At 38.7% G+C, this 16531-nt stretch overlaps 1 protein-coding gene across 6 annotated transcripts in view; it reads left to right on the top strand.

Moving 5' to 3' along the window:
- The window catches only part of LOC110111357, a gene marked incomplete at its 3' end in the record, with an annotated part of 56033 nt that extends 47272 nt beyond the window's left edge, over positions 1–8761 (top strand). For all 6 annotated transcript variants that reach the window (XM_028696759.1, XM_028696760.1, XM_020843185.2 and 3 more), the window contains 4 exon segments: positions 4457–4527; positions 4640–4759; positions 8431–8516; positions 8716–8761. In XM_028696759.1, coding sequence (XP_028552592.1) covers positions 4457–4527; positions 4640–4759; positions 8431–8516; positions 8716–8761 — 323 coding nt within the window.
- Between the last annotated feature and the right edge of the window lie 7770 nt (positions 8762–16531).

Here is a 16531-nt window from a genome sequence, read left to right as displayed (position 1 = left end):
ATATTTCTAGGGTTGAAGAGATGTCGAAGGTCGTATCTACGGTTGTGGGAGATGTAAACCAAGAGAAAGAGGATGGAGGTATGAAATATAAAGAAAATATAAGATGTTAAACTCATCGAATTCAAAAGATTTGGGTCAACTACCAAGCTTCGTTAGGGAATTTTCTTGGAACTAACTTTAGAATTCTTTCGATAATTGATTGAAAGAGAGTACAATAGTTGGTTATATATAAAACAAAGCAAATACGTTAATTACTTGTATGATAACTTCAGCCTAGCAACAAAAAAAAAGTAGTTTCAATTGCCATTAATCTTCATGTCTATATGAGGGGCAAACCAAGGGGTTTTAGAGGACTTTTTGAGTTGTTTTCCCTCTTTTAGCTTGCCTTAAATTTGCATTGCATGTCAAGCCTTGAAAGGAAGGTGGAGTGACACTTTATTTGAAGCATGTGTTGTATTTAATATGGGGGCCTGCCAATGACATGTTCTTTTTTCCTTATTTTGAAAAATATAGTGATGATGATGATTTAGAATCTTGATGCATTTCTCTGATGATGGTGATGATCAATTATTTGGGCATGTATGAAGAAGTATGAAAAAAGGTTTAACGAGAATATAAAAATAGCATAAAAAATAGAAATGAGAAGTGACAAATTTAAGGTAATATTGATAGAAGTTGTTCAAACCAAGTTTTAAAAAGGAGAAATAAAGAATCAAGACGTTTTGCCTTAGAGAAGCGAGGTGGATCAAGGCGTAAGCATAAAAAAAAAACACTTGAACTTATAAATAATTCATAAAAATGAAAAAAATAAAATAAAATATAAACATTTATTTAATTCATCATCATAAATATATAAACTATAAATCTTAATATTAAATTTTTTATATAAAATGAAAGTTTGAAATGAGATTAAAAGTAAACACTTATTTAAAACTTAAATACACCATAAAGATCAGGATCCACGATATTCTCATCCTTGCTTTCATATTCTTCATAATAGTCATCTTATGTAATAATTATATCCTCCTTGAATTTTGTCTCATTATCATCTTCTAAACCTTCTTTAATTATAACATTTTTAACTCATATTAATTATAACAAATTCTAACATCCTATGCAATAATTATACCCCCCTAGTTAATTTGTTCATTCTCTTTATATAATAAAATAAAATATATATTATTAATAATAATACATAATAAAATAAATTATAAAACTTAATCAGAATGAGACGCTGCCTTAAAACGCCTCAAGGCGTACGTCTCATTTAAAAAAAGGCTTAAGCCTCATTGACACTAGGGAGGCTTAAGCCTTAAGGCGCTTATTGTGCGCCTCAGTTCGAGGCGTAAGCCTCAAACGATTTTTGAACCATGGTTCAAACTAGTGTGTAATTTATAAGCTAATGATGTAATCATGGAATGGATAAGCTTATTGATGGTAGTTCTCAATAGCAACAAATTGGACAGGATTTATAAGGTAGAATCGAATTTGTTGGCATAAGGCTAATAATGATGATGATAATGGGTGGTGCAAAAATGATGGTAAGGCCATAGGGATTTCTATTGTGGAAGCAATGGTGGAGTGTGATGTTAGCAACAAGATTTTGCTGTGGCAAGACCTGGAAGCCAAAGTGGTGGAATCCACAATTGTTGTGGGAGAGGTTGAACTAGTGTGTGGACTGTCCGGCATTATGGAGGTTGTGATAGTAAGGCTACATAACAGTGGATTCAATATCATTAGAGGCTGCATGAGCATCAAGGCCACATTAGAAATGAGAGCAAGTGGTGCAACGTGACATTTTATCTTTGAGCATACTTTGTGTAAGGTTTGCTCTAGGTAAGATTGGGTGTACATTGGAGTGGGTTGGATATGAGTTCTTTCTGTGTACTGCACCCATAGAAAGAGTTGCTTCGCATGTTTCATTGATTTATTCATTGAATCCTGAACCACATGATACCTCTTGATGAGGACATCTGAGATCAATGGCTACGATCTTGAGATATTTATTTATTTATATGTTTTATGTACTAGTTTATTTTATATTATTGTTTTTCCCGTTATACCCTTGCGGGTGGTCATGTAGTGTTGTATCCCGAAGGGCATTTTCGTCTTTGTTATTTTTCTTTTCATGAGGCCTATTTATAGGCTAGCTTTCTTGTATTGAAGGATGATGAATGATTATTGAAATGAAAATCCACTTTGTTCTTCTTTGTCTTCATGCATGAGAGCTTGAAGAAAGAGAGAGAGAGAACTCCAAGGGGAGCAAATCGCAAGGCCCACCAATCGTTGGAAGAGTCCTCGATTCGTGGTTAGGATTTTCCTATCTTCTCGTTCGTGTTCCCATCCATCTCCTTTCCCTCCCCTCCACAAGGAATCCCTCTTCCCCTATTGCCGCCGCCCTTGTGAGGAGCCCGCCACCGCCCATCTTCCAACTCCGGCCGGCCATCTTGCCGGTGACGTCCCCGTCATCCACCCGACCCCCTTCCATTCACAAAGTTCAAATTTGAAATTCGAAATTTCAAATTTCGAATTCTTTCCTAATTTGGAAATCCAATTTGGGAAGGTTTTCATGAGGTGATTTAATTTCAATTTGAATTAGATTGGAGTTATGAGATCAATTGCCATGTCATCACCCAAATTTGGAAACCTCACTATTTGATTTCCCCAATTCTCCCTTGAGCATGCCGCCGGCCTAACCTAGGTGAATCCACAATTAGTGCCCCTATTTATGTCATTGATGGCACCTAATTTGAATTCAAATCCTAAATTAATTCCCTCCAAAAACCATTAATTCTGAAATTTATTTCAGATTTATTGAGGAATTAACTAGGATTGAATTTCCCAAACCCTAATCCTCTCCTCTTGGAACCCGCCACCCCATCCCCTGTGACATCCCGCCGGCTCTACCTGCTGTCCACTCCGTATTCCAGCAAGTTCCCTTGCTAAGCGGCACCCAGGAAAGCTGCAGGTTGCTGTCCAAGGTGTCCAACAGCACTAGGAGCAAGCTGAATCCTGGCAGACCCGTATTGGGTGCTGTCCAGGGTGCTGTCCAGGGCCTTCCACGAGCCCAGGCTGCTGTCCCAGCTGCTGTGAATGCTGTCCAGAGGGCTCCACACCTTGCCCTTGTTGTCCCATCAATTGGGGAGACTTCCGAAGGCTGTTCAAGGTAGTTATGAAGTTCATATTGCTGTCCAAGACTGAGAAAAGGAACCCGACTGCTGTCCTAAGGCAGAAACAATCATCATCGACACCGAAGTGTCGTGTCTTCTGCTTCTTGTGGTAAAACTCTTCCCCTGGCTCTTTTATCTTCAAAGTTTCTTCTCATTTGCGGTCTTAGTAGATTCATGACGATCACATTAATGCTTTCCCGCTAAAGCCTAGTAATTAGAAGAGTTGAGTGAGGGAACACCTCGTAGTGACTAGTCTTATTGTTAGAATTGGGATTTATTGTTGAAACCATCTATGTATGCCATGTTAGATTGAATTGGCTATTTTACTATCTTAACTCCTATGCATGTAATTTAGCCTAAGCTTGTCTTACCGCTCTTAGTGTTTTGTTTTGTCGTTCAAAACCAACATAAAGTTTATCATTATTGGTTCTAACAATTAAGCGTGCAACTTTCTTAATTAATTCATCTTCGCATGATATGGTTTCACATCACCTCTAGTCCTCTTAATTTTTATTATGTATTCTTCTTTTTCTTTCCAGCAAGGTATGAAATTGTCAATTCAATGTGTCATCTTCCCTGAACCTCAGATATTTATGGTTTCTATTAAGCATATAAAATTATTTTTGCATTGGACAACTTGTTCAGTTGAAGGGGCTATACCACAACCAAGTAATTGTTTAGTTTAAGGAGAACTCTTGAAGCTCATGGAAGAGTAGTACCTCAGTACTGATTTTTTTTTTTTTTTTGGCTTGGTAGCGAAGCATGTCTTTTATTGAACATAATTGAAACTGCGCACTTAACATGGAACGGAAAACACTTTATCACACTTGTTGGATGCTGTGCACTTAACGTGGAATGAAGTCCACTAACTTTGTATGGCTGAATTTAGATTTGGTATGATATTCTTCAAAGTTGAAATAGTATTAACATGTCCACTAGCTTATTAATTATATTTACTTGTTGGTGAATAAACCTTCATTTATGCTTAGATTTAAAGATGGATGGAGTGATGTAATGTCATCCAATAATTTAATATAGATCCTGTTATGTTCCTTAATTTTTAATTTACATTGTGACCTGAAATGTAAATGAAAATTATATATTAAAAAGTAATAATTCTTTTCTCATGCTTTCTTTTACTTTGTTGTATGAGAGAAATATTCTCATCTTGCTTTTATCACCTTTTTATCATTAGTTTATGATCTCAGGTAATCATCAAACTTGGCAGGATTATCATGTTGAGCATGCATCTTCATCATGAGTTCTTTTTCTTACCTTTGATGCAGATCCTCCAATGCAAGAACAGCTAGAGAAAACTCATTCTGTTGGGCATGCATCATATGAAGTTGCATTATCAGTATGATTTCTTTCAGTTCTATTGTAAATATTCAGATTAAATGTTTTTTATTCATATGGCGTATGTATTAAGTAAAAATTAAAAATTAATTAAAATATTCTTAAACTTTCAGGCCAGATATTTGGATATATGGGAGCAAGCTGTTTTAGCAATCAAGAGGGAAGCTTATAGTATCAAGTGCAATGGACCACGTGGTGTTGTTGTGACAGAGAAGTTCTTGCCGAATACAACCGTATGTTTTTTTTCCACGATTAATGTGGTCATTTGGCACATTATTGAAGCAGTCATAATTTTCTTCATCTTTTTGATAATATTTATAAATTTCTTTTGCACTTGTTAAATGTAAAACTATATCAGCTTTTACCATGCACAGAAGGATTTCTTAAGAAACCTTATTTGGGAGCATGTTTATAATTATATTTTAATTTTAAATGTTTTAAGCTAAATTCAAAAGACCATTATCGCATCACTTCATCCTTGTAGATATCCTTGGGTAACCTTGCTTTGCTCCACCAGCTTAGTCTTGTGCTTGTGTGTAAGGTGTGCTTACTTTATCCTCTTGCAATCCTACTCATGCTTGCATGCGAGGAATGCTACCGCTCACTTTCTCCACGCATTTTATGTGCATTTTATTCCTCTTGTGGTGCTCTGGCGTTGACACCTCTTGGCATCAACGTCCTATTCTTCATGCGCTTGGGTAGGGCTTTTGACCTTAATCCCTTTTGTTTCTTCGGTGGTTGTGGTTGAAATATTTTGCTTAGCTTTGAAGGAGATTTTGATTGGTTTCACCTCATGTGGATATTGGCAAAAGGTAGGATTTGAAGGATTACCCTAGGTTGTTTTATGTCTCAGTCGAAATTGAGGAAATCAACCACTAATAATACTAACACTCAGGCCTTAAGGGAGTGTTTCTTACTCCCCCTCGGATTATTTTCAATCCTTCATTTTGTAAATTTTGCCCTATATCCTTCCCTCGTTCTTTTTAATTGGTCTATTTCTCATATTTCCTTCAGCAACTTTTAACCATCATTTAGTAAATTTTGCCCGTCGTCCTCCTCTCATCCTCATGAATTGGTGGTTAGAGATGAACATTTCTAGTTTTGATTCATTCATTCACAGTCTTGTTTAGTTTTGTAGGTTGAATGTTCCCATCCTTATTGTCATTTTCCCTTTAAAAAAACTTGTTGCACAGTTCCTTCTCATTCGTGAGTTGCATTATAGTGGTGTACTCATGTTATCTTTATTTATCACCCTTCAATTATTGTCTCCTCCACCTCATGTGCCCGCCTCACAAGTCACCTGCTTGTCGCGTGCTCATGCCACTTGTGCTCGTCCATCCTGCATAGTTACCGCTTGTACGCTTCTCTTGTACTCAAAACCTTGACCTTCACATCTACACTATGCTTGCTAGTAGCTGAGTTGGCCTGTGTGATATGGAAAGGTGATGGGATGATGCTGGATGCACATTGTTGTTAATGGTTAGAGCTGTGTGGTATGCAGCTAATAGGATGAGATGTTGCTAGACTTGATTAGATAGATTGGCTAGTACCGTCGAGAGCGAACTCCATGTGCACTCCATCTTGCATCTAACTTTCTTACTAGGGCCCCATATCCGTTAAGAACACTTTTTTTTGTGTTAGCTCATGTATAAAACCTCCCAGAATTGTTGATTCATCTCCCACCTCATAGCCAAAGCACATAACAACCATATTTGCAAATCCCTCTTTGTTGTTCTATTAGTGGACCACGAAATGATCCACTAACCCATCGCAAATCATGGCCTTCACAATCACTAATTGCAGCCCATTCTCATGTTGGACCAGCTCGCCCTTGAATTTGTTTTTAACTATATTCCCGCAAGCTAAATACTGAAGGAAAAGGCAACATGAAGAAGATGAACTTAGCTAAATTGCACTGTCGATGCACAATGAATGAAGTGCAATGCCACGCTATTGGATCTATAATATTTATACAAGCGGACAGAAGACGTTCACTGGCCCCTCAAAGAAGCTCGTGCATCTTGCTAATAAGAGCTTAGTGCTGCACAACAGCCTATCTACAACAAGCAATGGGCAACCCACAGCGTAGCGTCAAGTCATCGAATCCGCAACATGCACACAAGCGGACAGAAAACGTTTACAAATTCCCAACTGAAACCCTGCATACTTCTCGGCGGCAATCATTTGCACAGTTGATCATTACAAAAACACCCCATGCATTGAAATACACATTGAAGTAGTCACATCATGTATATACACATTATAATATATAAAACACATCATGCCTTAAAATATGATCACCCACATGGGCACCGACGTGTGTGATGCATGTATGAATGTGACGTCTGAGGATGTTGTGTAAGTCAAAAGAATGAATCTAAGTTTAAGCCTAATCCTCCTATGAGAATAGATAGGAGTTGACATGGCCCGAACTATCGTGCAAATATAAGGTTGTGGCATCGACCGAAATATTTGTTTTATACATTCAGATTAGGCCTTCAAAGTCTATAATAAAGAAAATTAGCTAATAAAAGCCTAAAGCTAACGAAGAACCTGATCCTTTGTTGACAAGGTTTGACTAATAGAACGAAAGTGCCTATAAATACCCCGATGATGGTCATGTTGATAGGAAATCTCAATCGGATGGGATCACAAATATAAAAATGCCTCCCAAATTCTCATGGAAATACAAAACTCAAAAATCACACAAGGCCTAAGATATTTAAAATTGAAATTAATCATCAAATACTTAAAGTAAAATCCATCAACTCTCTGTAATAATTTGTTGAGGTGGACAAATCTGAAAATTACTTCAGCTCATAAAGAGCAGATGTTTGGTCGAGAATATTACTAGTATTCATTCTCAAATAGTCTCTTGTCAGTAAGGACTTGACACGTGTCCTCTAACCGGTGGTTTCACCGTCAAATGACAGCACAGGTAAGCGGTTATGATCGAGACCCTCTGAACCGAGTGGTTTTGTCGCCAAATGGCATCATTAAATTACTATCATGTTCAGAGCCCGCATGTTCCCCAATGACTTCAAATCATTGAGCAATGAATCAATAAGATATGATTGATAGGGCACAAAGCCATTTATTAGCTAATGTGGATTTAGATTTGTCCCCTTAGACAAGTATTCATCCCAGGTCTACAAGATACCTTTGACCGAAGCAACCCATGGTTGCCAACAAGGATCCTTCTGTCAGGTTGGATAGAATACCTCCTCTAACTAAGTGAACTAGGGACCAAGTTGACCCGGAACGACGAAACCCTGGGATCTTGATCGGGTCTATCATCACTCTCTCATCATCCGCTCTAAGTGTAAAGTTGGTAAATTTCCAATTTTAAATATTAATTTTTTTTAAATACCAAAACATGCTGCTACTCTATTCCAAATATTACATATCTTCTTGACGACTAGCCTTAATCGAAAGTTCTCTCTTGTTATCGAGAGGAATAATTAACTATAGGGGCTCGCGCCTATAGGAAACTAGAACCCAGGTTATAAAGTCCTCACAAAATGAGGGCAAAATCTATGGGTAGCGTCTTATTTAATAAAACCCAATCTGCCTTCTGAAAATTTGTCTTGGAACTTAAACTTTAAAACTCTCCTCGACGACCCAAAAAGAAAGAAAAGGACCGCGGAGAGGGCAGGGCGTGAATTTTCGGAGCCCACACTATAGTTGTACGCTTGAAGTTATTGTACATGGTTGAATAAAGGTCCAAAAGTAAAATTAGGAACTACATAATACGTATCTAAACTACAGTTGTGTGCGCTACTTGGTTTTTATATTTTTTCAACTATTGCCTATTGAGAGTATTCTTTTGCTAGAAATTTCCTAAGGTAATAGTGCTCTTTTCAACCACATCTTGCAAAATTGCTTATAATCTGTCTCTTTGCAGATTACTATTCCATATGGACACGAAACAGAATTTTCAATCCAATGTTCTAATGGTGCTGAATATCTTTTGAGGGCCAGAGACAGCTGGTAACTGTTTAATTGTTTTCTGTTTTGTTATTTATATTGGAATAATGTAAGTTAACAATTGCGCTTTCTCCTGAGAGAGAGAAGACAAGATTTCCTATTACATGATGTGACTGTTTTGATAGTTTTTCCCTAATATGTTCAAACTTGATGATGTGCCATATATTTGGCTAGTTCATTTATCTGTATTTTTATTTGACAGGTTAAGAGATACAATTGTGCTAACCCTGAGATTGTTCAAAAAGATGGTATTACTTCAAACTATTCCTGATATATTTTGTTAGTTTTCATTCAAGAAAAAATATTTTTTCTATGTATTATCACTGCCCGTAACTTGTTTTTTACTTCTTGAAATTGCATTGTGCTATTTCTGCATTTTTCAATTGCTAAACTAGCGAGTATGTGCTCCTCCGTTATATTATAAGGCATATAACCATGGACCAATTTGATTTTGTTAATTTTTTTCTGTAATTGATGTCCATTTTGCTTTCAATATAACTTTCTTTCCCGTATATCCCTTTAATGTTGACTTATTATGTGGGTGGATAAGGCATACTGGTGTGATTTTTGCATGTTAAGAGATGTGGCTAAAAATGATGCTTAGTGATATAACCTAATAAGTGGGTATTTGGCACTGTAATATTTTAGTTATTTAAGTGTTGATTTAGTGGAATAGTGTTTTGAAAACGTTGAAAACACCTTGGTGTTTCTTGAACTTTCTGAAACTGTAGTCATACACTTTTGAAAATTGAAAATAATTGTGTTGAGCTAAATGCATTTCAGACTCAGCTGTTTTCTAAATTTCTTCATTTAGCTGCATGTCAAAATAGGCAATAGAGAACATAAAACAAAAAGGAATCCAAACATGGACTTTGTAGCTTAAACCACTGTTGATGTATGAGTTAAAATCTCTTCATTTAGCTGCATGTGTTACCCAACTTTATTTTGAAAGTGTTTTGATCCATGACTCAGCTGGGGTTCTCAAGGGACCAAATAAAGCCCTTTCATTGTTACAAGGGATACTCGTATGGATGCATGGTGTTGCAAGACTCAAGAAGGTTGCTTAGTCATGGGGCTTTTGGATGCTTCTTCCGTTAACAACTTTGGTTTTTCTATCTTGCTTCTGCTATCAAATTCACAGAAAGCACACATGCCTAACCACTAGCTACTGCAAAGGTTTTAGTGGGGAAATGTGATAGGTTCCACTTGAATATTCCAAGTGATTCCTATCGGATTCTTGCCAAAACCCAATTATTCCACTGTTTTCAATAGAAAACAGCCACCAAACAGTAGAAAAACTGAGAGAATAAGGAGAAAACGTTGGAAAACAATAGAAAACAATTGTATTCCCTTAGTAGATGATCAAAACCAAATCAAATTCTTGATCGTATATTATCATTTTATTTACAAAATGAGCTCTTACAAAATTAATTCCAAATGCACAAACAATAATAAATTACTGATTTCACAGCAGCTGATGGAAATTAATTTCAGATAATAGATTCAGGAGAAAAGAAGCCACAAACACGATAGAATTATGTGGTTTGAGTTCTGACAACCAATAAAAATTTTGTGCGTCACCTGCGCTTTTTACTGCGCTTTTGACTTGCGCTTTAGTTGCGCTTTACATGCGCTTTTGACTGCTTTTTTACTTGCGCTTTAGTTGCGTTTTGCCTGTGTTTTACTTGCGCTTTACCTGCGCTTTACTTTCGCTTTACCTGCGCTTAATTTAAAATATTATTTTATTAATATCCGGACCTATCTCTGAGTTCGGTCATCTGACCCAATAATTTGTCCTCTTTAACACACACACACACATAAATCTTACGATTTTTAAAGGCTATCTTCCTCCTTCTCACACAAGAAGCCAAGCCGAACTCAAAATCCTAACTCTTTCTCCGGACAGCTTCCTCGCTCTCAACCCGAATCCAAAAAAACCCAAATGAATGAATCGCAAAAAACTTCTGTACACTTTCTTAAAACCCACAATCGGATTTTATAAAGGAAAAGACCAAACAACCCTCATACAAGAAAATAAAGAAACCGGACAAGGAATAAAAGGCATTAAGTTAATAAATTTAATTAATTGAGTAATTAAATTAATCATCTTATTATTTTAAAACACATATATCACATTCTCCAACTTGATTTAAAATAAAAGAAAGAATAAAGAGATTGACCAAGCTTAAAATCATTACTTACACAATTTAGCAAATTTAGATAGTGTGTAAATTTGTTAGGAGGAACAACTTTTGTAGGTATTTCTGCAGGATTTTCATCTGTAGAGATCTTAATAAGCTTTATGGCACATGAATTTACCAAATCACGAATGAAATGGTAACGACACCTTCATTTTCTACAACCTCCACTTCAGGGTCTTCTATGCATTGGGTTTCGACGCCTTCATTTTCTCCTTCAACAAGCTGAAATCGCGGCCGAGTTGAACGGCCGAGTTGAGCATTCATTTAATTTGTGACCAGGTTAAAAACACCTAAAGCATTTGTAAGTGGCGGGTTTTGAATAAGGGTTGTCCTTGCCTATGGGGCGTGGTTTGGCAAGATTGGGATCAACCACTGGTGTGTTAGTTGGTCCTGTTTAAGGAGATGATTGTTTTGGCTTATTGTTTGCGAGTGCAACTTGTGGCTAGCTGGGCTGGTCATCGAGGTGTTGACAACGTACTGGAATTACTGCAGGAGTGCCTTGTGACCTGGATCTCTACTTTGAGGGCAAAGTTAACAGTTTGAGAGAGAGATCATACATAATTTAATTATAATTTATCTTATCAATTATCTTTCAATCCACCAATATATCGAGCCACCAACTAATTTTCTTATTCATTCAGACTGTTATGGACACTCAAACGGTAGAATTCTTCAGTATAATTAGAAACACTACGGTTTTCTTGAACACAGTGTTTAATTATATTGTATATACAACATCTGTTCGAAATCTATGGGGAGATAATGACCCCTTAATTAACAATTGTTTCATGCCGAACCAACTAAGAATATCTCCTTTCACATCCCTCTGCCGAGATTGTAAAAGTTGTTTTCACTAAGCACTAACTCCTCCCTTTAGCCTACATGCCACATACTTACGTGCTTATCAACAAGGATATCCATATACTCAAAAAAGGATTTGACCGCTCTCTCCCAATCGAGAAATTAAATCCTCGATATGTAGTATGCCATCAAAGAAGGGTATACCGAGCTTTATACAAAACTCTCCATTTGGTCTCGGATTACGATCAAATGGTTGTCTATGCAAATTATGTAATGCAGCTTCGCCATTATCAGAATCATCATAGTCAAATCGTTGTGGGGATTCTACTTCCTCCTTTGGTCCAACAGATTCTACGAAGTGCTCTGTTTTTCGTCATATCCAACCATGCCTGATTGGATTTCCTTGAATAGGTTGAACATAAACTAGGACTGTTTGGCGAGTTGTAGGGTTCACCCTTTTGCGGCCCCTGTTGGTTTGCAACTCCTGGCGAACTTCAACGAAGATTCAATTGAAATTGGCAGAGAGTTCATCCAGCTGCCTTGCCATTCTGGTTTGATCTCTCTAGAGGGCCTCTAAACTCTGGTCATCACCATGAGCATTACGAGGGTTTCCATCTGCCATTGCTTTACCATGAAGAGTTGCTCCGATATCAACTTGGTGTGATACATGCACCGAGAGTGAACAGGCACCGATAAGGAAGAACAATGAAACTTAAAAAAGCAATAGAAACAAGGATTTCTTAAACATTGATATAATATCTACTGTCTTCTTTCTATGTTCTCCTTTCATTGTATCTATCAGGTCCCCTTTCCTTACTAAGTTTACTCCAAGCAAATAAAAAGCTCAAATATACTATTTTAGCTAAAAGACAAGAAAAGATAGTGGAAACCAGAAAATAGGATACGCAGTGGAATGTTATGCTGAAGTTGAACCCGGTCCATAGAGAAGCACGGCATCAGAAAGCATCACATTTTGCCACTTATTAAAATAGCAAGAAGTATATGATGATGAGAAAAATGTCCATTTTACCCTTGATTTTGTTTTCATGCAATATTCAAATCAAAATAAAAATGATTATTTTTCCAGAACAAGAAAAAAAAACAAATAACATAAGTGATAAGAGCGAGACGAAGAGGAGTGAACAGGGAGAAAGGAAACTCACAGAAACTAAACTTTTGTTATTCAAATGAAAATAGAGTAGAATATATAGGAATAATGTAAAGCCAAGGGGCTGTAACGTCTTAATGACGTGGCAGCTAGTCATACACACTTCTTGTATATCTTACAGGCCTCTGCAAACAAATGACGGTGGAGCGGTGATTAGTTTGTTACATAGGAATTTAAATCTTCGGATTGGAAGAGGCTTGGCAAACACGTCGGCGATTTGATCGTTGGTACATATGTGGTGAACGGATAAATGTTTTGAGCGAATGCAGTCTCGAATGAAGTGGAAATCCATGTCAATGTGTTTAGTTCTGGCATGGTATACCGGATTGTTGGCAAGTGCGATGGCGGACGTGTTGTCGCAGTAGATGATTGTAGGTGTTGATTGTGGAAGGTGAAAGTCCTCGAGTAGACGGCGAAGCCAAATGACTTCTGAGGCTTCGGATGCCAAAGCTCGGTATTCTGCATCGGTGGAGGATCTAGCCACTGTAGATTTCTTTTTAGCTTGCCAGGAGATAAGTGATTTACCCAGAAAGTTACAATACTCTGAAATGGATTTACGGTCCTAAGTATTGTTGGCCCAATCGGCGTATACATAGCCTTGTAAATTTAAGTTGTCTCGGTGCAGAGGGATGCATGTAGATGTGGATCCTTGGATATATCGAAGTAGTCTTTTGAGGGTATCAAAGTTGCTGTTGAGAGGAGCGTGCATGTGTTGGCTTAGTTGGTGCACGGCAAACTGGATGTCGGGGCGGGTTAGGGTGAGGTATTGGAGCGATCCAATTAATTGGCGATAGAGATGAGGGTTGGTGAAGTCCGTGCTGCAGCTAGTGGAGTTGTCGGGTTTGCAAGAGATAGGAGTGGCTACGGGCTTTGAGTTTTGCATGTCAGCTCGTTCCAGGATTCTTTTGGCGTATTGCTGATGTAGAAGCACTCCATAGGTTGTGTTAGTGGTTTGGACGCCGAGAAAGTTGGCTAGGGAGCCCAGTTTCGGCATTTGAAATCTGTCGTGGAGACTGGCTGTAAGGCGTGTGATCTCTGAGGTTGAGTTGCCAGTGAGTAGTATATCATCGACGTAGATGAGGACAGGGGCGGATCCAGCTTCTTTTTTCAGGGTGGGCAAAAAAATTTTTTTTTTTGTGGGGATGGACAAAAATGCCTAGGATTGATAAAATTAGGACAAAAAAAATTTTTGAGGGGGACAAAATGCCTAAAATACTCAAAATATTCCAAAAAATCTCCTATAAATATTAAAAAAAAAAATTTGAGGGTGGGCATTTGCCCACCCTAAGACTAGGGTGGATCCGCCCATGGATGAGGATGTAGAGTTGATTTGTACCCGATTTATATGTAAAAAGAGAGGGGTCAGTGGTGCTAATGGTAAACCCGAAATTTTGAAGGTGATTAGATAGAGTAGCGTACCATTCGCGTGGGGATTGTGCGTGGGGATTGTTTGAGTCCGTATAGAGCCTTGTTTAGTTTGCACACGTGTGTTGGGTGTACGGCGTCTTGAAAGCCAGGTGGTTGCAGCATGTAAACTGTCTCGGATAGTTGGCCGTGCAAGAAGGCGTTGGAGACGTCGAGTTGGTGAATGTCCCACTTGAAGTGAAGAGCTATAAGAAAGAGGACGCGAAGTGTAGGAATTTTGGCGACGGGACTGAAGGTCTCCGTGTAGTCGATTTCGTGTTCTTGATTGAAGGAGAGGGACAAGATCCCAAGTTCCTTGAATTTGTAAGGCTTGGAATTCTTGTGACATGGCGGATAACCAATGCACGCTTTTGATTGCTTGGTTGTAGGATGTGGGCTCGGCGTCATGAATGATATGGGAGAGGTTGAAGGCTTTCTTTGGTTTGGAGTGACCCGTCTTGGATCTGGTAGCCATGTGATGAGTGATAGGTTGTGAGATAGGAATGGTAGTGTAGGAGGTGATATTGGGTGAAGGTGGGATGTCATGTTGACTGTTGGAGGTTGCGGGTATGGGAGGATCCAGTGCGGGTGAAGAATGGATAGTAGATTGGGTTGTGATTGTATGGGTAGTGGGATTTGGAATGTGATCGCTGATGGAGAATGGTAGATCGTTGGTGGGAACAAGAAGGAGAGGGGGAATCAGATGTGACGGACTATCGTTGGTTTGGTATTGGGTTGTAAGTTGGTTGAAGGGAAATATTTCTTCATTGAACACTATGTGGCAGGATGTGGAAGGATGTGTAGACCTTGTTGTTTATAGGATCGAGACAGTGATAGCCTTTCTGGAGATGGGCGTAGCCGATAAAAACACACGGATGGGATAGCAGTGAGAGTTTGTGAGAGGAGTACGGCTTGAGCCAAGGGTAACATAGAGAACCGAACACCTTCAAGTTGCTATAATTTGGTGGTTTTTGATAAAGAATTTCGTAGGAAATTTGTTGAACGTATTTGGAGATGGGAGCCGATTGATTAGGTGGACCGCGGTTATCAAAGTATCAAACCAGAGGTAGGAAGGTAGCGAGGCTTCGATGAGCAAGATGCGAGTGATCTCAGTGATGTGGTGATGTTTACGTTCGGCCATGCCGTTCTGTGAGGGCGTATGTGGGCAAGTGAATTGGTGAAGAATACCTTGAGCGTTGAGGTAAGTTTTAAATTTATTGTTGATGAATTCGCCTCCGCCGTCGGTGCAGAGCTTGCGAATGTGAGTTTGAAATTGACGTTCAATCATTTTCTGAAATTCGAGAAATTTATAGAAGACGTCCGACTTTTGAAGTAGAGGGTATATCCAGGTGTATTTAGAAAAAGTCGTCAATGAAGCTAACGTAATATCGAAACCCATAGTTAGAAATAGATTGGGAGGGACCCCATACATCTGAATGAATTAATTCGAGCGGAAACGAACTATTATTAAAAAAATTTTGAAAAGGTAGGCGATGGCTTTTGCCCATCCTACAAGAGTTACAGTGTGCAATAACGGAAGTGGTACAAATATTTGGGAAGTGTTTTCTAGATAAGAGAGTGTAGTCGCCGAAGGGTGTCCAAGACGCTGGTGCCAGAGATCGGGAACGGGTTGGATGGAGATGAGTGCGAGCTGGGACATGGCAGCGATCTTGTTCTTGACCGGGCAGAGAGGGTATAGTCTGTTAATACACAGACCCGTGAGAAGAGTGTTGTTGGTCGTCGGGTCCTTGATTTCATAGCCAGGAGAGGAAAAGGTGATTATGCAATTGTTGTCAGTAGTAAGTTGATGAATGGATAACAAATTGAAAGAAAGATTAGGAACGAGATTTAAGCGAGATAGTTGGAGGCTACCTTAGGGTGTGGGTAACATACCTTTGCCGGTGGTGTGAATGGGGAGCTGCTGTCCGTTACCGAGTGTAACTTGAGTGGAGCCGGTTTAAGGTTGCGAAGTTTGAAGCTTGTCAGGTCCGAGGTTAGGTGAGAAGAAGCTCCACTATCAAGATACAACTCGGTAGGTGGAGGAGGCACCGGTGACGTGAAGAGGGCGGTATTGGGCTGTTCGGTGTTATATTGATCGTCGTGGCGGTGCCAGCATTTGACGGTGGAGTGACCGTTCTTGCCACATATTTGGCATGTAATTGCATGTCTAGGTTGTCGTCCACTGTTGACCTCGTTTTCGGCATCGGTCACTCTCACTATCTTGTCTTGCATTTTGTAGATTGAGCCACCTTCTTGTATGTGATTTACTCCTTTTTGATCATATGTACTCTATTTTATTCTAAAATACATGTGGTCGGGTCGATGACAATTCGATGTGATTTCACGCATTTGGGCCTTTATCGTGCATCTTTGCTCCGTATTTAATATCTTTTGATCGGAACTTTGTTTTGTGAAACGGACTGCTCGAGTGCATTCGGCTCGTC

This window comes from Dendrobium catenatum, unplaced genomic scaffold (assembly GCF_001605985.2).
Source record: "Dendrobium catenatum unplaced genomic scaffold, ASM160598v2 fragScaff_scaffold_841, whole genome shotgun sequence".
Taxonomy (NCBI): domain Eukaryota; kingdom Viridiplantae; phylum Streptophyta; class Magnoliopsida; order Asparagales; family Orchidaceae; genus Dendrobium; species Dendrobium catenatum.
This window is presented reverse-complemented; position numbering and strand designations above follow the sequence as displayed.